At 53.2% G+C, this 21,364-nt stretch overlaps 7 protein-coding genes across 7 annotated transcripts; all 7 read right to left on the bottom strand.

Moving 5' to 3' along the window:
• Window positions 1-434: 434 nt before the first annotated feature.
• JKF63_03162 (uncharacterized protein) lies at window positions 435-3,008 on the bottom strand (the record flags this gene model as incomplete). Its single annotated transcript, XM_067899183.1, has 1 exon — window positions 435-3,008. One exon carries the CDS (start codon window positions 3,006-3,008, stop codon window positions 435-437), a length of 2,574 nt encoding a protein of 857 aa, XP_067755627.1.
• Window positions 3,009-5,728: 2,720 nt separating this feature from the next.
• Window positions 5,729-7,492, bottom strand: JKF63_03161 (uncharacterized protein; the record flags this gene model as incomplete). The annotated part of the gene is made up of 1 exon (XM_067899182.1): window positions 5,729-7,492. The coding sequence occupies one exon, from the start codon at window positions 7,490-7,492 to the stop codon at window positions 5,729-5,731; it is 1,764 nt and encodes a 587-aa protein (XP_067755626.1).
• Window positions 7,493-9,098: 1,606 nt separating this feature from the next.
• On the bottom strand, window positions 9,099-10,418 carry JKF63_03160 (uncharacterized protein; the record flags this gene model as incomplete). Its single annotated transcript, XM_067899181.1, has 1 exon — window positions 9,099-10,418. The coding sequence occupies one exon, from the start codon at window positions 10,416-10,418 to the stop codon at window positions 9,099-9,101; it is 1,320 nt and encodes a 439-aa protein (XP_067755625.1).
• A 791-nt stretch (window positions 10,419-11,209) lies between these two features.
• JKF63_03159 (uncharacterized protein) lies at window positions 11,210-11,644 on the bottom strand (the record flags this gene model as incomplete). The annotated part of the gene is made up of 1 exon (XM_067899180.1): window positions 11,210-11,644. One exon carries the CDS (start codon window positions 11,642-11,644, stop codon window positions 11,210-11,212), a length of 435 nt encoding a protein of 144 aa, XP_067755624.1.
• Window positions 11,645-12,664: 1,020 nt separating this feature from the next.
• JKF63_03158 (uncharacterized protein) lies at window positions 12,665-13,339 on the bottom strand (the record flags this gene model as incomplete). Its single annotated transcript, XM_067899179.1, has 1 exon — window positions 12,665-13,339. The coding sequence occupies one exon, from the start codon at window positions 13,337-13,339 to the stop codon at window positions 12,665-12,667; it is 675 nt and encodes a 224-aa protein (XP_067755623.1).
• Window positions 13,340-14,266: 927 nt separating this feature from the next.
• JKF63_03157 (uncharacterized protein) lies at window positions 14,267-14,881 on the bottom strand (the record flags this gene model as incomplete). Its single annotated transcript, XM_067899178.1, has 1 exon — window positions 14,267-14,881. The coding sequence occupies one exon, from the start codon at window positions 14,879-14,881 to the stop codon at window positions 14,267-14,269; it is 615 nt and encodes a 204-aa protein (XP_067755622.1).
• Window positions 14,882-15,831: 950 nt separating this feature from the next.
• Window positions 15,832-17,499, bottom strand: JKF63_03156 (uncharacterized protein; the record flags this gene model as incomplete). The annotated part of the gene is made up of 1 exon (XM_067899177.1): window positions 15,832-17,499. The coding sequence occupies one exon, from the start codon at window positions 17,497-17,499 to the stop codon at window positions 15,832-15,834; it is 1,668 nt and encodes a 555-aa protein (XP_067755621.1).
• Window positions 17,500-21,364: the final 3,865 nt, after the last annotated feature.

Genomic DNA, 21,364 nt, shown 5'->3' with positions numbered 1-21,364 from the left:
TTCTGTGCCGGCTTCATTATCAGCCATACGTCAATGACCCCTGAAGTAAAAAAAACAAACGAGTGCTCCTCATCTCCCCTGATCTCGGGCTACAAGCAAGAGACGGAAAGATGCAACACGCTGAAGCAAAACAGGCGGGAGAATGCAAGCGCAGTCCACCAAAAGCGGTAACAATGAGGGGTGGCTTAAAACCCTACGGATACATATGATCAGCCAGATAGCCGCCTTGGTCACCTGGTAACGAAGGGTACCATGCTCTGCGTAAGGAGGGGGGAGGGGGGGGGGTTGAGGGTCAAGAGGGATCACAAAGAAGTGAGGCGAAAACAAACAAGGGAGCCATGATGGCAGTAATGAAGGCAAACGCACGCGCACATGTTTGCTATGAGCCAGAAAGAAGAACAGAGCTACCCAGGCAACATATCTACAAAGTATATCTAGGCTTGATTCATCGAACGACCTGTGGCGTCACCGCAGGTCTCCAACAAATAGGACAAAACAGTGCTAATGCGGCCGCAGCGGTTGGAGGAAAGATTGGAATCGCAAGGATAGTAGGCTGTGTTTACCGTGTCCTCCAGCGAGTCCACATACGACCAGAGACCCCGCACAGAACTGAGTTGCACCCCGTTTGTCAAGAACACGTTCATGTACTTGGTGCCCGGTGGGTTGAATGCGACAAAAGGCAAGTTCAGCTCGGCGGCGAGTATTTTTGCGTAGCCGCCGTTGAACTGGTCTCCTACGATCAAAATGTCACCCGGGACGTTGGTGCGCCTAAGCTCCGCTATGTAGCCCTTCACGTTATCCAGCGCGACAGACGGCGGGAACCCCTTCTTCAAAAAGCCCGCCTTTTGCACAAACGCTGCCCGGCTTTTTTCGTCCCATATAGTGGTGAGGGGAGCGATTGTGCCGGCTACCTGGAGAGCGATGGACTCCCCCCAGTCGTCCAGATCGCGGAAGAGGGAAAGACCCCTGCTGTTCGAGTTCAGTGTGATCACGTGGTACTTGCTAGAGAGATCAACATAGTCAGAGAAGGAAATATTTGTTCCATCGGTAGCCGAATTGAGTGTGGAGGGCAGCGCCACTGGGTGCATGCGCACCAGGGAAGGTTTCGAGGCAAACCACGTGGCGAAGTCAGTGTCGCCGTCAGTGCCGAAAGTGTACGACAGCGCCGCTAAAAAGCCCAGATCTAGCATCCTCAGCGGCGCGTCACCGTTGGCATTGAACACCCGTTCACACAGCGGGGCAAATGGAGTGCGTCCCATCACTGGCGTATTCGTTGACACTGCGATAGGTGTAGTGAATCGATACTGAATGCCATTCGAGAGTGCCACTGTGAATGCCACAGCGAGCATCACGATAACCCACCAGACAAGGAGTGCCTTCTGATCTGTGCGCAGTGCGATGCGGCTAATCATCAAGCGTCTCTCCGCCTCCACCACATCTGGGTGGCGGTAGCCACAGAGCTTTTTGACATCGAAACACCTCAGGTAGTCGAGGATGAGGTTGCGGCAACAGAAGAGATATGTGTCGATACGCCGCTTCTGTTCCTTTTTCTCGTCTGCCCGCGCGTCATACGGCACCCTTAAAGCGGCACCTAGTTCCTTTTTCGTCAACACGTGCTTGCGCTTGCGGGCCACCATGCAATGAGACACAAGAAAAAAAGCAAACACGATGCCTGCTGCTGCCGGGGAGTGGCTAATGCCTCCGCCGATGATACCCAGAACGAGCAAGACTGCGATAAGCGCAAACGAAGCGTAGGTAGCCCACTGACTCTTGCGGCGAAGCACAGTCATCCAGGAAAAAATGTAAATGCACGTGAGGCCGAGGGACGCGATCGCTGGCCAGACCACTGACGGGGGGCTGCTGCGGGTGCTAAGCGTCTGCGCCGCATAAAGGGCAAAAAGTGGCACACAGCCAACAGTAACCACAACGGAATTGTACAGCAACGTGTCACGGTCCATACCAAACTCCTCTAGTACTGTGGAAGCATAATACCAGTGTACCTTTTTCGCCTTTTCCGAGTGGCGTTTGTTGGCATACCGGCGCATCTCGAGATCGTCACACTCAGCACGCTTGTTGATAGCAGACCACTTGTACACCAGCGCCTTCCAGTAGAACCACACGTAACAGATGACGACTAGAAATGTTGCCACCAACACTGCAATGTTCGCGTAGCGCTGCGCCACAAACACGAGCGACTGCCCCTTGACTGGGGTCTCGATGATCGCCCATAGCACCGGCATGAAGACCGTTAAAAAAATGATTACGAGGTATACAAGGTAAGGCGGCTTACACTTCGAAATGAACTTGTGCGACATTCCCCAGAAAACGGTGTCACTCCGCTTTAAAACCCACAGGTTGCGCAACATATCCATCAAGGCGCAAAACACTGTGACCATCACAAAACTGAAGTAGAAGAACATGGCCAAGTATGCAAACGGTTGCATGTCTTTGTTCGCGATAGGATCTGGTGGCGAGAACAATCGATACAGTATCGCAAAAGTGTAGTCCAGTCCTAGCACGCCCATAAACACTGCGGCGCAGTAAAGTAAAAGAGTGAGATAGACTCGGTATGGCTTCGAAATGAACGTGTCTACAACAATGTCCACAAACCAGTTGTACGTAGGTGGATCGTACGATTCGTATTCGTAAGACCGAACAAGATTCTCGGGGGTTAGCGGCACGTTGACGTTCAGGTCTCGCAGCACCTCGTTCGATTCGTACTGTTGTGGGTCGGTGTAATAATAGTAGTTCCCGTCGCCATCCTGGTAGTAAAAGTTTTGATACGACGATGGATCGTAGTAGTTCAAGTAGTCTTGACCATTCGACTGGGTGGCTGCAGTTTCGAGCTCCGCCGGTGTCTGCTCTGTTGGGAAAGCGTTGGGGTCTGTCACCACTTCGGGCGTGTAGGCGTTCCCATTCGATGTCTCATACGACGTCTCTTCTTGCCTTGAACGATTGAGAAGGTGCGAGCCCTCGGCCGCACCTACACAGCGCCGGGTGGAGCTCATATTTGTCTGTCCGTCTCTCTCTCTCTTGCTGTCGCCAACGCACGTGCTCGCTCGCGCGCTCCCTGTAGTTAAGTGCACAGATGCGTGCGACAAACGGTGTTTCGCCGTATAATCTATGCAGACTGGGGAGAATAAATTCAAATGGTCCACAGCCCAAGGAATAAAAAAAACCGTGCACCATGGCGTGATGATGACCAATTAAGGCACAAGCAAGCAGGAAAAAAAAGATTGGTGTGTGGTTGTGTGGAGCTGTGGCGTCGTCTCCGTCATCACACAGAAGCGTTTCTCCGACCAGCTGTGTTGGGAAGTGTTGAGACCCCTGCATGATGTGACTTGAGTACATATATATGTATATATATATATATATATCGATTCCCATTGGTGTGGGGTGCATATTGCATGGGCCCGCCAAAGGTCTCCGCCACTGAGCACGACTACCCGAAAAGACTCGGTCTCCCTCTCTACATTTACAGAAGTGACACGCCCAGCCTCGCTTGCACTGCTCGTTGCACGTCTCTTGAGCCTTTCCTATCTTTTGGGTGCGGATGGTGTGCTTTGCTGTTTATCGTAAAACTCCTCAGAAAAGTTGGCTGATCTCCGAACACCTGCCGCTCATCGTAGAAAACGAAAAAAAAAAAAAATGACGTCGAGTGGGACGAGTTCCCAAGGAATCGGGAACACAAAAAATGCAGAGAGAACGGTAAAAGAGAAGAGCACAACAATGGCACAGAGAACAGCCGAGCTTCCCTACACAACACATTATCACACACAGTCCGCAAGAGAATAAACGCAAGAATCACGTCGACGAAAAAAGGAGAATGTCGAGAGGAAAAAAAACAGCAACAGGCATGTTCCTGAACCAGAAATGAGACAGTCAGTGTAGAGAAAAAAAGCCGTGACGGCTTTCGCTAGTGTCAAGCACCGGCCCAACTGAAAGTTTACCAATATGCCTCGGGACCATAAAGACTCCATCAAATACATTACGCGCGCAGCCACAGCTCGTCCGTCTCTGCTGCGGTGCGTCTACGTCCGGGTCGTCTGAAATGAGATGTGGCTAGTCCAATCAGGACATGCCGGTGTTTGCTGACCCCTCCTCTCGTTTTTTTTTGTTTCCCGCCTTCTCCGGGCATGTGCTGTGCGCGATCGGCGCCAGGCAGGCAGGCAGACGGGCGGTGCACGGCACGCTCCCCCCCCTCCCCGTCCCCGCCCTCCCTCACCCAAGCGACCCGCGCGCCAAGCGTCCTGCTCCAGAGCAGACGCTGGTGCTGCTGCTGCTTGCCATGCAGCCGACGACAGCAACGCATCGGCTACGTGCATGCCGGGTGGGGAAGAGGGAAAGGAGGTAGGAACCAACCAGGGGTACGTCGGCGCCCCCTGAGCCCCCCCCCTGCACCCACAGCCCGTGGGCTGTGTTTCTCCCGCAGTGTCGCATCCAGCCGCCGTGCTTCGCAAGGTGGCGTGATGCCTCTTCGCGCAGGAGTCTGTGTCTCCTACACTCGTCGACAGCGTGGGAGCTGGTGTGCCTGAATGGTTTGCCCGCGTGCGTCGAGACAGGTGTGGCGCAGCTGCGTCAGGGACAGGCCGCCCAGCTGCTGAGCCCGGGCAGGAAGAATGCATGGTCCGTCGTCCTGCGGGGGGGGCATAGGATATATCACGCTGAACAGCCAACGGAGGAAGAACAAGCAGCGCTGGGGTGATACGGGCACCCGCAATATTGCATGACCGCACAATACATCAAAGTCCGTTTGTTTTACCGCGCGTGCTGCATAAACGAGAAGGAAAAACAAATGGCTTTCCTTTGGTATGCGATGTGGAGAGAACAACAACGGGGGGGTATTTCAGTCAGTGCGTGTTCGTCTGTTAAATCTACCTGCCTCCTCACCAGTGTCACTCTTGCAGTGTGTCTTGGGCATGTTACTGATTATCACTAGAGCAGAAACACACACAGCACAAACTGAGGCGCTGGAGAGCAAGAGCACAGTAAAAGCAAACAGAATCGGCTGCCTCCCAGGTGGCCCAGTGTGGAAATCTACGCAAGGGATAATCATTACAGTAGAAAGACCGCTAGCTTCGGAGTACGGCATAGAAACACCTGCGCGTTCGCTCTCTCTTTGTGTGCCGCCGGCACCCCCCCCCCTCTGCATACCTTTAGCGTCCACGTCTACCAGCTCCAGGTCTGAAACATCGGCAATAACCTCATGTGAGCGCTTTTTTTTTTGCGTGGCAGCGTGCGCTCAACGGCGGTACCAACAAAGAAAATCCACACGCAGACGCATAAAGCTCCCTGCTACCCTCATCACACACACACACACACACACACACACACGTCAGGACGTAGTCGTGTCCGTAACTACACTTGGAGAGTAAGGGAAAGTAGCGCGTAGACGCACGATCCAGAAACAAAAGGAGGAAAACTGAAAAGTGGGGGGGACGAGGGGAAATCGAGACAAATCCGATGTGCGAAAAAAAAGGCGCAGGGGAAAAAAATGAGCAGAAACAGCGAAGCGCGGGGATATACATAAATATATATATATATATAATTTCTTTTCAACTGAGCTTCGCAAGGGGATCAGCATCCACACGCCCGAACGCACGCTAAAATATCGGCAGGCACGATGCTTTGGTAAACCGAAAGTACAGGCGGTGTGACGGAGAAATACTTGCACGCCTGGTTTGATCAGCATGTACTCTTCTCGGGTTCTGCTTTGTGGGGAGCAGCGCTACCGCGCGCCGCGGTCCATCGTAGCGCGGCGTAGCTGCTTCATAGCGATGCTGTACCTGTTAGAGAGCGTTTCGTTTCCGTCGCCTTTGATCTTGCTGCCTTTGTCAAACAGCTCCTTTGCCTTGTCTACATTACCGCGGCGGTACTCCATCTCCGCGGTTTCGTAGTACGTGAAGGGCAATATCATGGAATCCTGCGGGATCTTCTTTTCATTTTCCAAGATTTTGTTCATGTAAACGAATGCTGCATCGATGTTCCCACTGCCCTTCTCAATGACGCCAGCGAAGAGATTGTACATGTTCTCGGCCTCCGGTCCACTGAGATCTTTTCCCTCTGTCACTCGCTTCAGCTCGGCCAAGACCCGGCTGCCCTGCTCCTTGTTCATGTGTGCCAGGTCACGGTTGATGTAGAGCATGTACACCCCCGAGAGCGGGAGCAGGCGTGGGTTAGCGATCACACGGTTTGCGAACCGCGGTGAATTGGAGTCATTCTTGGACTTGGGATTGTACATAGAACCCACCTTTTTGAACCAGATCAGAGCCTCTTTTTCCTTGTCTTGCATGACGTAACACGCCGCCATGGACAGCACAACCTGGCCAGTGTAGGCGAACTTTTCGTTTGTTTGTGCCAGGTGTTCAAGGATCTTGCGATACTGCTCCCTCGCCTCGAACCACTGCTGGTCCATGAAGAGAGTGTCGGCGTAGAGGTACTTGATAAGCAAAGGCACAAGACCGACCCTCTCAGCGTTCTCGGCAGCGCGTGTGATAGAGCTTAGCGCCGACTCGACCTCCCCTTTCTTGCGGAAGTAGAAGTTTGCGTAGCCGTGAAAGTAGGTGTTGGTTGGGTAGCGCGCATTCATGGTCTCTAGAACGTGTCGCGCGCGCGACAGAGATACCTCAACGTCACCGAGGCCAGTCGGCAGGAAAAGGTAGAGCGTACATAACACCAACGCGGCAAAGGGAGAACGAATCGTGTTGCTCTCGAATACCTCTATCAGGTACTGCTCACCGAGGTCGCGGTCAGAGATGAATCCGATGATGCTCAGCAACTTCATCAAGTTCGCTGGCACGAGCGCCAAGAAGGCGTAGAAAGTGCCGGTACCGTACTTGATGCACATTTTCAGCTCGTACGGAATCCTGTTTTCGGTGTCTCGCTCAACTTGCTGGATGAGGTTGTGGTAGCACCCCCACGCCTTGCGGAGGTTGATACCACCCTTGATGTAAGAGTTCATCATCAGCTGACCAATGGAACGGATTAGAAGCGCGTCCGCATAGATCACATCACACTCCAGCTTCCATGTCTGATCAAAGTAGTCCCCATCTTTGGTCGCGTCCTTTTTGCGTGCCTTGAAGGCTTTCTTGTTCCTTTTCTTTTCTTTTTTCAGTTGCTTGCGCGTCTTCTGTTCCTCCTCCTCCTCCTCCTCCTCGTCTCCGTCATCCCCCTCTTCGTCAGAAAACATGGGGTCGTTATACTTCGTTGAGGTTGAGAGAGAATCTGCTGCTTTGAACAGGTCAAGGAGAGTTTCGCGATCTTCGTTTGTCGAGGTCATCAGAGTCTTGACAAGGCTGACGTTGGCCCACTCGAGCGCGTAGCGTGGGTTCTTGTCCTTTTTTGCACGTAACTTCTCGAGTGCTTCGTCATACTGGTTGTTCCACATCATGTGCACCGCCTTCTCCACACCGCTGTGGATATTTCCTACATCAGCGGCGGTGCTGGTGACACTCGCCTTACTGTTGGCGTCAGTGGAAAGGCGCTCAGACATGATTGCGGTGATAAGGACGGAAAAGGAGGAGAGAAACGAATGCAGCGGGGGAAGGGGGAAGGGGGGGGCAGCAAATCGCAACAAAAGAACAAACAGAAGCGGCCCACTACTCAAGAAAGGAGCCTCAGCAAGAAGAGAGCCACAGCGGCGACAAACTGGGTACACGGAACACTAGTGTTGCGAAGGAAGACGACACCTATATACGGAGATGCATGCACGCACGGGTTTGCACAGCAGATGACTGACCGCGCACGGTTTAGTTGCCAGCGTAATTGAAAAACACCTGAAAGCGCGTGCAACTGCGTCCCTTGTACTTGAAGGAGAACTTTTTTTCGAGCAAAAAAAAACAAAATAATTTACTGCTTCACAGAACGACGGGAGGGTCAGAGAAAAGAAAAGTTGTGGCATAGAGGTGGAAGTATGTGTGCTCATGAGAGCAAGTAGAGAACCGCGGCGTTTTCCCGCCGCAATAATTTGTCCTATCACGAATGGCTCGACCTGTGTGACTTACCACGAGGTGACCAGTCAGGGGCATCATAACCAGCTGTGCCACGGATCCAGGAACTCTCTTGTCCGGATAAAAAGAGAATGGGAAGCCTTATCCTCCGTGTGAATCAGCGCACGGCGGCGTGTGTCTGTGGAGGGGGGGAGGGAGGAGGAAGGGGGCATACTACACATCACATTCACCCCATTACCATCGCGCAGTGACTTGTTAGAGTGGGTTTCTGTTCGGTGATGTTTTTTTCTTCCAGGTACTAGTCGAGCTGGAAGTGGGAGAAACACACACAAAAAAAAAAACAAGAGGGCCGTAATATCGCCCTCGGGAGACAGAGAAGAGACACGGTACAGAGTTGAGATGGGGGGGGAGAAAGAGGAGGAGAACAACGCCAGTACAAATCCGTCGAATCGATGGGCACCACCATCGCAACTTCACACCAACAAAAAACAAAAAAAAACGACAACACCACACAGAGGCGAGGAGTTCTGCTCAAAACCAGCACACCGGAGCCGCCGTTAGATGGCAACCCCGTGCCCTCACTTAAACCACGTCCGCAGTATCCTGGTGCCCCCCCCCAACGCTGCGTCATTAGTGCATATAGATAATGCCGTGCGTAATACGAGAGCGGGGAGGCGTCAAAGCAGCTTCAACCACTATCGGCTGGAACCGTACCCCCTGCCCGAGATGCATTCGCGAACACTCATACACGCACGCGCAGAAAAACCGACACGAAACTACCACCCCTGCGCCGAGCCGAGCGGAGTGCTCGCGGAGTTGAGAGGCACGGTCATGCTCAACTAATAGCAACCAACAAAACCATTGCGCACAATCAGAAAAGCGTCTCTGCGAGAGTAAAGACCAGCAAAAAAAAAGATACTACATATATTCATACGAGAATGAGGAGAGGCAAATGTTACAGGGCAGAGATGACGAGTGGGCAACGCGCACGAGCGTCTTGGCGGCGCCGGCATAGAGGGCTCAGCTCCGATTCCTCATCATTGAGACATCAGGAAAAGCACGGAATTGGCACTGGACATTAGGTTGGGGAAGCAAGCATCGGGTTGACACGCTCTGCTCAGTGGCAGCAGAAACCTGCAGCTCGTCACCTTACTCAGCGGTTTTCACGAGGAGTGCTTTCTCCTCCAAGAGCTCCGCGCAATACTGGCGCTGCTCACGCACCCACTTGAGGGCTTGGAGGCGCTGCTTTTCCTCGGAAAACACCAGCTTGGAGGCGTAGTCATCCAGCTCCTGAATCGCCACATTGCATTCTGCTGCCAATTGATTTAGATGAGGGGTGAGCGCGGCAATCACCTCCTCCTTCTCCTTGGCAGATATGGTGAGAATGCTGACCGTGCGCCCCGCCCTCTCCTTCTCGGTGAGGAGCAAATTGTAGATTCCGGGATGGATCTTCTCCTGCGCTGGGATGATCTTCTCAATGTCGTACAGCTCCTCCTGGATTTCCGGCACCTCTACCTCCCGCCGCGACCACCCACGCGCTACGATCTTGTCGACCTCGTGAGAGAGACCACACTTCTTCAGCGCCCTGTCCACCACCTTGGCCCGCTTCTCCAGCTGTGCGATGCGGAACTCCTGCGCTTTTATAACACGTTCCTGTGGGACGCGCTGCTCATTCATCGCCTGCTCCTTCTCACCATGGATCGTGGCGGAGTCCTCGTCGATAATCTTGCGCGCCACCGAGTCTGATGGGTCGGCCCGTGACTCAAGCCAGGCGTCTGCGGCCTGCATGTCTGCCTTCATTCGGGCTAGTTCTTCCCCCGTGACGGTTGTATCACGATCTACAACACGGATTTGGTTGTACAAGGAATCGACGTCGTCAATCGTGGAGCGGCGTTTCTCCACAAGTTTGGTCAGCGCGACGATCGCAGCGCCCTTCTTTTCAGCAATGATCTTCGCTGCCTTCACCTCGTGATCGACCAGGCGCTTGCGCGCCTCCAGCTCTGCGAGAGAGACGTCACTCTTGTAGTCCTGCATCTTTAGCGCGCCAGCACAGCCCCGATCTGTGAGCGACTTTATGTTGAAACCAGCCTCCTCGGCAAGACACTCCGCCTTTCGCGTGAATGTCCTTTGTTTCTTCTCCTGCTCGCGAATAAGGCGGTGCAGCTCTTGGATCTCAGCACGGTCCTTTTGGTTCTGTGAATCGATAGCCTTCTTAGCGATCTCCAGTTGAATCATTACGTTGCCGTACTGCTCCACCGAAACACGCTGGATTGACTGGCGTGGCTTCTTGCCACAGTAGTCGAGCACAGGAAAGGAGGCAAGTAGGTCATCCTCGCGCATTTTCGGGTTCTCAACGGCCATGCCGGACTGCAGCTCGCTCTTCTCTTGCTCCAGCGCGGCGATCTCCCGCTTGCGAATGGCGATATTCGCCTCCAGCTCGCGCTCACGCCCGGCTCTTGTAGACTTCATCTCGGTGTCGGTACTCCTCTTTCAGAAGTAGCTTCGAGCAATTCTCACAGGGCACCTCGCCGGAAAGACAGCAGAAAGGTTGAGCGTTCGAGGTTCTGGAAAAAGTGAGGTGTATTATTTTCCAGTTTGAGGGTGGAGGAGAGTCAGGGCCGTCAGACTCGCTTTCTTGTCGCGTAAAAGAGAAAAGGGGGGGGGGGCGGAAGGTGTGGAAGATGAGTCAAGTTGGGTGCTTCTACGTGCTGGGAGCGGTGACGGAAAGTACGTGGAGAGATTGGAGGCAGTTCCTACCCATTTCAAAAGAAACCACCACAGCCACAGGTGCAAGCACGCACGTGTCGCACACCACGCCGTTGGTGTGCTGGTCAGAGAACCGAGAGATGATCCACCGGGCTGGCGCAAGCCCAATTTTCGTTTTCTCAGGACAACTGTCACAGCCATGTAAGGGAAAACCCCCATAACACACACACGCACAGACAACACGATACGTGAGCACAAATCAAAACCGCCGGGGAGGAGGCCCTCTGCGAAAATGAATACGAGAGGCAGAGGATAGTGCGCGATGTCATGCATTGCGCCCGCATGAATTGGTAGCGGGCGGAGTATTCTACAGGCAGCTGTAGTCTGTGATACATAACTAGCCTCTGCTACTTCAACAGCGATAGGCATGGCGGGTGCAGGCGTGTGCCCCCTCGAAAACAGTTCATCGCCACCCGTTAGCAGTAACCAAAGGAACGTTCATGTCAACCTTTCACAAGAGAACCTACACACAATATCGTCTCTTGCCTCGCTTGTCACAGTTGCTCCATCAAGGTTACTAGAACTACCTTGTTGTCTCGAATAACAATCGTTTCCTTCACATGCGTTTTCTGCATAGAGAGCTTTACTATATTTGCCATTGTGCCGTCGCGCTCGAAGGTTGCATACCCTTGCCCATCGTACCCCTCTCGGTTAAAGAGGGCTGGGTCGCCGACCTCTGATTTGTCAAGGGATCTGTTCAACTCCGGGTCCAGGCAATGCTGTACTTGCCTCCAGCGATTAAAGTTCTTCGTGAAGTGCAGGAAGCGCAGGTTATCTCGAAGAAATGTCATAACGTTCTCCTTCCCTTCGACGACGCCAAGCCAGGTAACGTAGATGATGTCATCGGAGATATAGTTGAATGCTGCATCGAGATCGCCACTGCTGATCAATTGAGTGTACCGCTGTAGCACCAATTGTGATGCAGCCATCTGCCGATTTCGAGCCCCCTCGAACACGCGAAATATCGGCCTATTTGCGTGAACCCTTTTCACACTGGGAGTAGAATGCCCCCCTGCCACTCACACAAAAAAAAAAAAACTGTATAAACACATATCAAATAACAGATTGATCAAAGAGGGGAAAGGTAGTGCAAGTGAGCAACCGAAAAGCCCACAGGGGTTTCCGACGCAGTGACGAACGACTTCAAAGTGGCAGATCTGTCGCCATTCAATTAGATGTCTAAAAAAAAAGGCCGCTGTCCAGAAGCGTTGAGCACTGCACTGACGCGCTCAGGTCTCCCTCCTGTGTGTCAGAATTTTCTTCTCTATTCTCCTCAACAGCACTCGGAGTTCGAATAAGAAAGGTAAAAGCTGCGGGATGCTTCATCGAGACAAAGAGCTCATCTGCCAACGTGCCAAGCAGCTAGCCAAAAGGGGGAGCTATACAATCCATCCGTATCGCCACCATCTCCATGAAATCGCTGTGTCTTGCTGACCCTGATCACATGTTGTTTTTTCTCCCATGCCTGCTAGTGAAGTATTGCCAATCGTGCAAAGGTGCAAATCCAAACAACCGTGACAAACTCACGCGACATCACAAAGCAAACGAGATGCGCATCCATCACTGCCTGTGCACACAAATACGCACGCCAAAAACAGCAAAAAAAAAGAGCGAAGCACGAAGAGTAACAGCGGCGCACCGCGTCTCGGGCACGCGTCTTCGGCGCTCAGAAACAAGATGTTCCTCATAGGGCGACCACGAGACCGATCAATCGATAAAATGGAAAATGCAGCGATGGCAAGGGTGCGCAAAACTATCAGAGCGCGTCTGACTACCCAATTAGTGGTCGTTAGACCAGCAATTAAGGAAGATCCCCCAGCCGGGACCTCCTTTTCCAGTGAGATGTGGGGTCTCCCAATGGAAGCCGTTTTTCATTTTATCCGAGTACCGCAGCTCTGTGTTTGACGCTCATCTACTCCCCCCTCCTCCTCCTCCTCCTCCTCCTTGAATTACTTCATTTCCACCTTCTGTGCCATCAGAATCCCTGTGATGACGGCAAAGATACCAAGTGCTGAGGCGAAAATCTCAATCACAAGCACTTTTACAAACAGACTGCTGCTGTGCGCATCGGCAATGGCACAGCTGCTCCCGACAATGCCGACCGAGATTCCACACGCCATGTTGCCGATGCCCACTGCGACACCGGCAGCAAAGAGGGTGTAGCCGCCGACAATGGTCTCATAAGTGTAGGTGCCACCCGCACCGACCGAGGATTTGCTCGCCTGAATCTTACCCATCATGATGATGGAAAGAATAACACCGTAAATAGCCACGGCTTCGCAGAAAATGATGGAAATGAGGTTTTTGCTTCGGATTTCCGGTGCCCGGATGGCCGCACCGCTGATGGACGCGCCACTTGTGAGGATGCCCCACGCGGCTCCGAGAATGGAAAGAGTAATGCCGATACCGGTGCCCATCGAGGCCCACGCGTATGGTGACACAGCCTTCAGGATGCTCCACAGCGCTGAAAAAGGCGGGAACACGGTACCACACAAAGCCGGGATGACCCCAAAAAGCACGACCACAATGAAGAGTATGTACCGGATAAGGGTTCCCACCACGTACAACGCGTCATCTGGCGGGAGACGTGCTGGTGTCGGGAGTACCTTTGATTCGACTGGCATTGCGACTTGTTCTCACCGGTGAAAAAATAAGCCACGTGTAAAACACTGAAATAAAACTCCTGTGAGGGGTGCCCTGAGCGTTGTAGAAAGCGCACCGCTCCCCTCCCACACACACACACACACACACAGAAGTATTGTGGGGGTGGTGTGGGTGGTGGACCCTACACTGTCGGTTCAGCGGCACACGTTAGTGTACCACCAACACAGGACACAGAGTCGCAGAAACCGCAGTGCACAGATCCGCACGTAAAAGCTGTCAAAAATGAAACACTCGATTGACCAAGGTCGTCAGATATCATGCGAGAGTCTCTCTCCTGTAACGCAACTCCCCCAGCACCCCCTCCCCTCCCTTACCTGGTGAGCGAATGTGCTGTGAAAACGAGAGACCAAGGCGCAGTGCTGCCGGTGAACGCGAACCGTAACCAGCGGTGTCGAAAATATTTTTTTTCAAGCTGTGTGTTTTTGGTCAGGTATGTGAGAGGGGAGGTCAACAAAACCACAATTGAGTCAGGTGAAGACAAGAGAAGGGCATGAAGAGTCCTGGTACATGCTGGCTGGAGTCCCTAGGGATGTGGAGAGATGAAGAGTTGGTTTTTTCTCTTCAGCCTCACGCCCCAATCGGCCCCTGCCACTATGCCACACACAGGATGAGGCAAGCAGTGTATGTGTGGTGAAAGGCGATGATGAAGACAGGCATGAGCTCACACATAGGAGAAAGGGGGTATCAAGAGACGAGTGGGGGAGGGGAGACCTGTCCAGTGGGGAAAAACCCACACCTCTGCGGAGCTGTGCCGCAACCTCCCTCAATCGATTTACAGCAGTGCTTGCCACTGTTGTGTTTGTCTGCGGTTGTCGCTTTCATCAAATGAAAAAGAAACACAAAATAAAAGAAGGGCGAGTAACACAGAGCGGCACCACCAAAGTGACTTAACGCTTGCGCAGGAACACGATGCGGTTGTTGCGGCGCCACGCAGCGCGGTACGACGGGCGCAGCTTGGAAGCCTTGTGACCCTTGTGGCGCAGACCACGGTGCTTGCGACCAGCAGAGGTCAGACCGCGCTGCTCACGGTGCTTGTGCACGGAGTTGACGATCCAGTTGATGCGGGGGTCGCGGCGGATGGTCTTGCACATCGGGTCCACAGCAATGACCTCGTACCACTTGAACGTGGAGTCCATGTTCACCCAGTACGAGTTCAGCACGCGCAGGTTACCAAAGCGCTTGCCCAGACGCTGCTCCGCAACAGCCTGGTTGTTCTTGTTCAGCTTCATGCCAAGCACACCGCTGGTCTTCGGCTTACCGTACGTGATACCCTTGTGGGCCGGGCGTTTGCGGCCACCACGGCGCACGCGCACGCGGAACACGCAGAAGCCCTGCTTCGTCTTGTAGCCAAGCATGCGGGCCTTCTCCGGGCGCGTCGGGCGGCGCAGGCGCACCACCGTGTGCTGGTGGCGGTACTCCCACGAGCGGATGCGCTGAATGAAGCGCATCACATCGGAAGACTTCTTCTTCCACAGCTCATTCAGGTACATGAAAGCCCCCATGGTTGCGGCGCGACTACTACGCGGATTTCTCTATCAGTGTGAAACGAACCAACACACAAAGTGGGCGGGGGAAGAGCGTCAAGGGAATGACCCACCGTGTGAAAATGCCGAGACAGATCGAAGTACAAGAAAGGAATAGAGCAAGCAGAGCGAAATACAAGCAAGAGGTGGGCAAGCATTAAAAAAAGAGTAGCAGCGTCAGGAGGTGCTAGGGAAGCAGCACAGTGCCGCGAGCGCAGAGGTGCCAGATAAGTTCACACTCCTAGGTCCCCAAGCAGCCCTTTAACGCCGTAAAAGGGAGAGGGGTGTGTGGCGGGGGCACACGGAAAAGCTGTCAAGGCCTCAGCGACAGCTCATCACCGCGCTGGGGGAGAGGGGAAAACAAAGGGTGAATTGTGCTAGGGAAACACCGACAGGAGATCAAGACACGAGCTTCAACAGCTACCGGCGTCCATCAAGTCAAGCGCCCGTGCGCGAAAAGAAGCAAGCCAAGGCAGCATACAGCAGAGGTCAACTCTCCAAATTTAACGCCCCGTGCGGATCATGCTTCTTGTAGTTTGTTGAGTTGAAGAGGGCGTTACTTCTCAACATATCACGCTCGCGTGTTGCGCCGACACACGCACATTCTAATCTACATTTCATCGGCCCATAGAAACAAGAGAAAACGAGGGGTAGCCGAGGGGAGGGGGGGGGGTTAGAGAGGGAGAGGGGAAAGGGGAAAGCGAATGAAGCCTCAGGCTCTTGAGGAACAAAACCGTTTGAAGCAAAATGCACACAGACTAAGCCGCACACACGACCACGCACTTGTTGATTCACCACACATCGGATAGCGGCACAAAGACAGATGCCGGTAAGAGGCTAAAAGGCGGCAGCTGTTTCGCACATGCCAAGAGGGAACGTGCGGCCTTGTGCGGCTGTAGGTTAGGGCGAGAGCACGGCGCATGAGTCCTTCAACTATCCGTCCCGTCTATCATTATCGACATGTTCTTCACATACTCGCACACCTCATGCACTCGCTGTCGGTGGCGGTCCTGCTCAGCGTCCACTATAGTTTTTGTGCGAACGTTCAGCAAGGTCTCCTCTGCCTTGAGGTGGTGCAACTCAAGCTCCTCCAAACGCTTTCGACGAAGCTCGTACCACTCATTCACGGTGCGCTGATACTCTTCTTTGTTATCCAGAAAGGCGAGCATGGCCTCATCCTGGCCTGTGTAGTGGAACCCCCTTTCCGCATTGTCGTTCTTGCGTCGCTGCTCGAAGACGGCGTCAAAAATGTGCCGCACAATCCCCTGAAAATCTGTCTCGAGGCGAAGCAGCCCCTCAAAGGAGCTCTGAAGTACGACCTCCACCCCGTCCGCTTTCCACTTTGTGATCGTATTGTTGTGCAGCACTTCGAGCACGTCGTACTGATGAGCCTCTTGCTCTAAAAGCTCTTGACGCAGCTTCTCCAGCGCCGCGTGCAGGGACCGGGTCACCTGAGACGAGAGCTGCTGAACAGAACCAGGTTGCTGCTGGGCAACTCCTTTGGGAATATTGCCCTTCATAAGCGTCTCGAATTGCTGCATCGAGGCCCGGGATAAGTCTGCGTTTTGGCGCAGTGTATAGGCAACGGCCTTACGATAGGCCGCGTCGTCGAGATCGCGGCGGTCGCGGATTTCCTTCATGGTGGTGGTCAGCTGCTTCAGCTGCTCGTTGAACTCAATCTGATAACGCTCCAGTGGATCCTTTGCGACAGGGAGCACTGCCTCACTTCGCAGAATAGCTTCCATGTTGCGACCATCGAGGTCGAGATGAAGTAACTCATCAAAAAGTGTCCCCTCGTTCGGGCAGTTGTAATGCATGTAGGATGACGCGATGACATCTTGTTCTGCTTGCACCTTTGCTTCTGCAGCGCGAGCCTCGTCCCCCTCGTCGACGGAAAGCAACTTCTCGTGAAACGCCTCGCGCGCCTTCGCCGCCTCCTCCCCCTTCACGAGTTGCCCATCCACGAACTTCACCCCACGTACAAACGCGATCACTCGGGCTCGGTAGTTTGGCAGAGCAGCCAGCGGGCACTCCTTTAACGTCAATACCCGTAGCCGTGGCAGCTGGTGCAGATAAAGCACAGCTTCCTCGATGTTTTCCAGGGGGTTGGAGCCAAGACTAAGCGTGCTCAGCTCCGGCAAGCATGTCAGCCCACTCAACGCCGTAATTTTATTTGCATAGAGAGACAAACAGCTGAGATGCTGTAGCTCCTGCAGCCCCTCAATCACCTCAATGGCATTGTAGCTTAAATCTAGCCACTCAAGGTTCACGAGGCTTTCAAGGTTCTCAATGCGGCAGAGACGGTTGTTGTCCAGATGCAGCTTCGTCAAAGAGCGTAATGCGCTCAGGTTCTCAATGCGTTCAAGACCGCGGAATGAAAGGAGGAGGGTCTGAACGTCCTCCAACGCGATACTAGCGGCTTCGCTTTGCAGCTTACTCTCGCGGAGTGCCTTTTCCCTATTACCAACGACCCGAATGCGATCATCCTCGGTGGTGAAGGACGGCTTGAACGAGATAGCAGTGCGAATAAGAGCTTCGTTGATCACCACCTCTTTGCGCGCCGTCGTCAGCGGATGAACCGCGAATCCTTTGGACATGGCGGTCCCCCCCCCTCCCCTCTTCTGCGGCGACAAAAACACACTCGCACTTTACGCGTCTGGCAGTGTAGTGGGAGTTACAGAAAGTCACAAAATCAACCAAAACGAACAGTTCGACTATCGAGGTGGCTACAGCGGCGAGAAAATAATTATGCATTACGAGAACACGGGATGGCGGAGTTGTGGATGTGCGCGTGTTGTCATGAGCATGTGGAAATGGGTGTAGCAAGTGGCAAACAATGTGACATGGAGTATGTAAAGACACAAAAGCGCGGTGAAGTGAAGGAGGAAATAGGGGGGGGGGAGGCGACGGATCCACGAGCCTCGGACCGAAGATGTCAGAATTACAGGGTGCACTCCCTGGAGTGCAAAGGCGTTGTCGCATATTCACAAGCCCTGGGGATTCTTCTCTTAAGCCCTTGAACATCTGGGTGTCCAAGTAGTGAGGTCAAGACTACGTGTTGCACAGGGTTTCACGCAACTCAAAAATAGATGGCGTTGGGCCGCCGAGGCGCGCGCGCGGGGGGAGGAGAGAGGATAAAAAAGAATCACCTTGCGAGGTGGCTTCTTTCGCTATTTTTTTTTCGTGTGTTTCATCATCTTCCATGCGCCTGTGCGCTTAGAGGGAAAGGGCAGGGGAGAAGCCACGACAGCTTTGAAAGAAACGAGTGAACAGAGAACCAGTCGCGTGCTTCTCAACATCATAGATCACACATAGCGAGGGTGAACGAAAATAACGAGGGCACTCGAAAAAGCAAAAAAAGAAAAGCCGAGAGATGAACAGAGAAAAGACATGAAAACAGAAGGAAAAGTGAATAAGACGGGGGGCAGGGTAAAGAAAAAGGTCAACCTCTGTGCCTCACAATTTGAAATATATGACGGCTGGTGTGTGGCAGATGTAAACTCACAACCCCCATTTCCCAGAACCCCCCCCCTCCCTTTCCCATAGCGAAGGGATAGTCGTTGAGCACGTCCGCCTGTAATTGTGTCGGGGAGGTCATATCTAGAAAACATCTTTCCGAAGGGAAGGACGATCGGAGGGAAGCTAGGCGTTAGGGGGTATGTGAAGTTAAAGGACTGGGGAGGTAAAACATAAAAAGGAAAACAAACTCAAGACAAAGGAAACACAGAAGAGCAGCAAGTCATCTTCGGCCTTGCCATGTTGTTGAAGGAAATGAGAACCGCGACGGCCACCTCCCCGTCCAGAGAAAAAAAAGAGAGAGGGAGAAAGGAGGGTGCCGCAGTACAACAACAAAAACTCGGACGGTCAAGAAAATACAAGTGTGAAGAGTCTGTGACCATGCGCACTAAAGGAGCGGAGGGGAGGGGGAATGTAAACTACAACAGGGGGAAAAAAAAGAGCGGCTAGCACATGCGCACCAACTCCTCTCAATGAAACTAAATTTTTTTTAGGAGGGGGACTGGACAGAGACAGGGAAGCAGGGGCGCAGCCAACGGAGACAAAAGAAGGCGCAAAAGAAGTTAAGGAAAAGGCGAGAAAGTACCAAAACTATTCAGCTCGGCAGGAAAAACAAAAACATCAACAAAAACTTTAAAGGAAAAAAGGATTAAAAGCATCACGAATTTTTTTTACAACGAGTCCATGGAGATATGCAAGCGGGTGAGTCGAATTTAGCTCCCTACCTGGCAATCTCCAGACCCACCTCGATGTGAGATGTACCGGTGTGGGCACGCGCTACAGCAACGTCTCCTCGCCCGTCCTCGCACAGTCTCTGCCTACAGCTCCGGTGCCCGCTAGTTAGCAGGTCACCATGGAGCTCCTAGATTAAACAGGTCACTACGCAATGTAGTTTCCTGACTGGTTCAAGCCTCCCCCCTCAGTGGGCATCAAAGGGTTAAGTGGGATGCACTCCAGTCACGTTAATCGCCTCACCCATCTTCTCGAGGATGCCAGGGGTATGGCATTGTCGGCACGAGTAAGCACATATCAATCTCACTTGGATGGGTCGTAGCTGCCTCACGCTGTTACTGAAAGCAATTATCCAAGATCGGTAAGCGCCAACGCGCTGCGCCGCTTCCGTGGAGAGTGCAGTACCAGACCACGACACCACGATGAAGCGTCTCATTTTATCAGGGATTAGGTGGAGGGGAGCGAAAAACGGGAATCTGCATAGCAGGGTGACGGGCGAGGCGGAAAAAAAGACAGTGTCACGTCAGCGAAGCGGAAAGGAGCCACGTACCCCCTCAACGTGTGTACACGCGCAATATATTTTAGCAACACCAGCGCAAAGAGGATGTACAGGAGTTTCGAGAGAGAGCCACTCTGAGGCACTTGGAGGAAAAAATGGAAAAAATTAAATGGCAAAAATAGGGAGAAAGGAGCCGTCCTAGCACAAAATCTAGAAAACATGACATATTTGAAAATATACCTATATATTCTTCGAAACAATAAAAGGTGGCGGCGGTATACACAAGGTTACACGAGACACTGGAAAAGGAAGACATCATAGAGCGCCCTGGAAGACAGCGAGGATGTCACGCTGCGTCCCTTGACCACTGGCAACGCCCAAGAAAACAGAAACCGAGGGGAAACCGAAGAATCAGCTCGCCATCAGCACTTCAGCACCTCCTTCCTTCCCCGTCTTGGAGGTAGCCTCATCGTTCTAGGCGTGTTTCCCTCACCGTGGACATGTGCAGGTTCATCCATCACGAAGCGTGTCAAACACCAGTGATGGGTGTTTGGTTGAACTTGCTTATTTCCCCCCACCCGGGTACACACACTTCAATTTCTTTTCCACACTCGGGTTTGCTGCCCTCCCCGCGGGTAACCTTCACTCCTGTAGCGTCTCCGGATATGTCGCCATTCCCACCAGGACCATTATCTCTTATGAGAGACTACGCTAGATGGAGGGAATACACATACATGTATATACATATATATATATATGTGTGCATTTGCCTTGAAACAACAAAACAAAAAGTTACAACACTTAAAAAAGATCAAGTAAACAAATACATTACGCGCCCAGCCACAGCTCGTCCGTCTCTGCTGCGGTGCGTCTACGTCCGGGTCGTCTGAAATGAGATGTGGCCAGTCCAATCAGGACATGCCGGTGTTTACCGGCCCCTCCTCTCGTTTTTTTTTGTTTCCCGCCTTCTCCGGGCACGTGCTGTGCGCGATCGGCGCCAGGCAGGCAGGCAGACGGGCGGTGCACGGCACGCTCCCCCCCCCTCCCCGTCCCCGCCCTCCCTCACCCAAGCGACCCGCGCGCCAAGCGTCCTGCTCCAGAGCAGACGCTGGTGCTGCTGCTGCTTGCCATGCAGCCGACGACAGCAACGCATCGGCTACGTGCATGCCGGGTGGGGGAGGGGGGAGAGGGGCGGCTGAGAAACTGGGCCCACCAACACCGCTTGGCGTCGCTTGGTTCACTGCACTTGCACCGGTATACGGGCGCGGGCAGCGCCCGGGACGACGCCAAAGTTTGAGCGCACCGCAGCAGATGCACGCGACACTCGAGCTGGAGCCGCGTATATTTGCGGACCCCACGACCAAATTGATACTGGGTCGGTTCACAACATGGTCACCAGTTAATGTCTCTTGGGCACAGCGCCATCCAACGCCTGCACATCGATACCAGGACCCCAGAACCGCACCCGGCGAGCAGGTGGCGGGATATTCGCTGCCCCACTAAAGTGTGTGTGTGTGCGCGTGTGGCGGAGGTGACACTACTGCCGGACATCACGGTGAAGCGACCAGCATCACAAGAACAGAACAGGAAAACCTGGAAAACAACAAATACTGTTGACGGGAAGGGGGGGTGAGAAAGACAAAAACACTCAACCATAAAAAGTACCGAAAAGAAGATGTGAGAGGAAAGCGGCAGCGAGCTACAAACGACGTGTC

The sequence above is a fragment of the Porcisia hertigi genome, chromosome 30 (genome assembly GCF_017918235.1).
Source record: "Porcisia hertigi strain C119 chromosome 30, whole genome shotgun sequence".
NCBI classification, from domain to species: domain Eukaryota; phylum Euglenozoa; class Kinetoplastea; order Trypanosomatida; family Trypanosomatidae; genus Porcisia; species Porcisia hertigi.
This window is presented reverse-complemented; position numbering and strand designations above follow the sequence as displayed.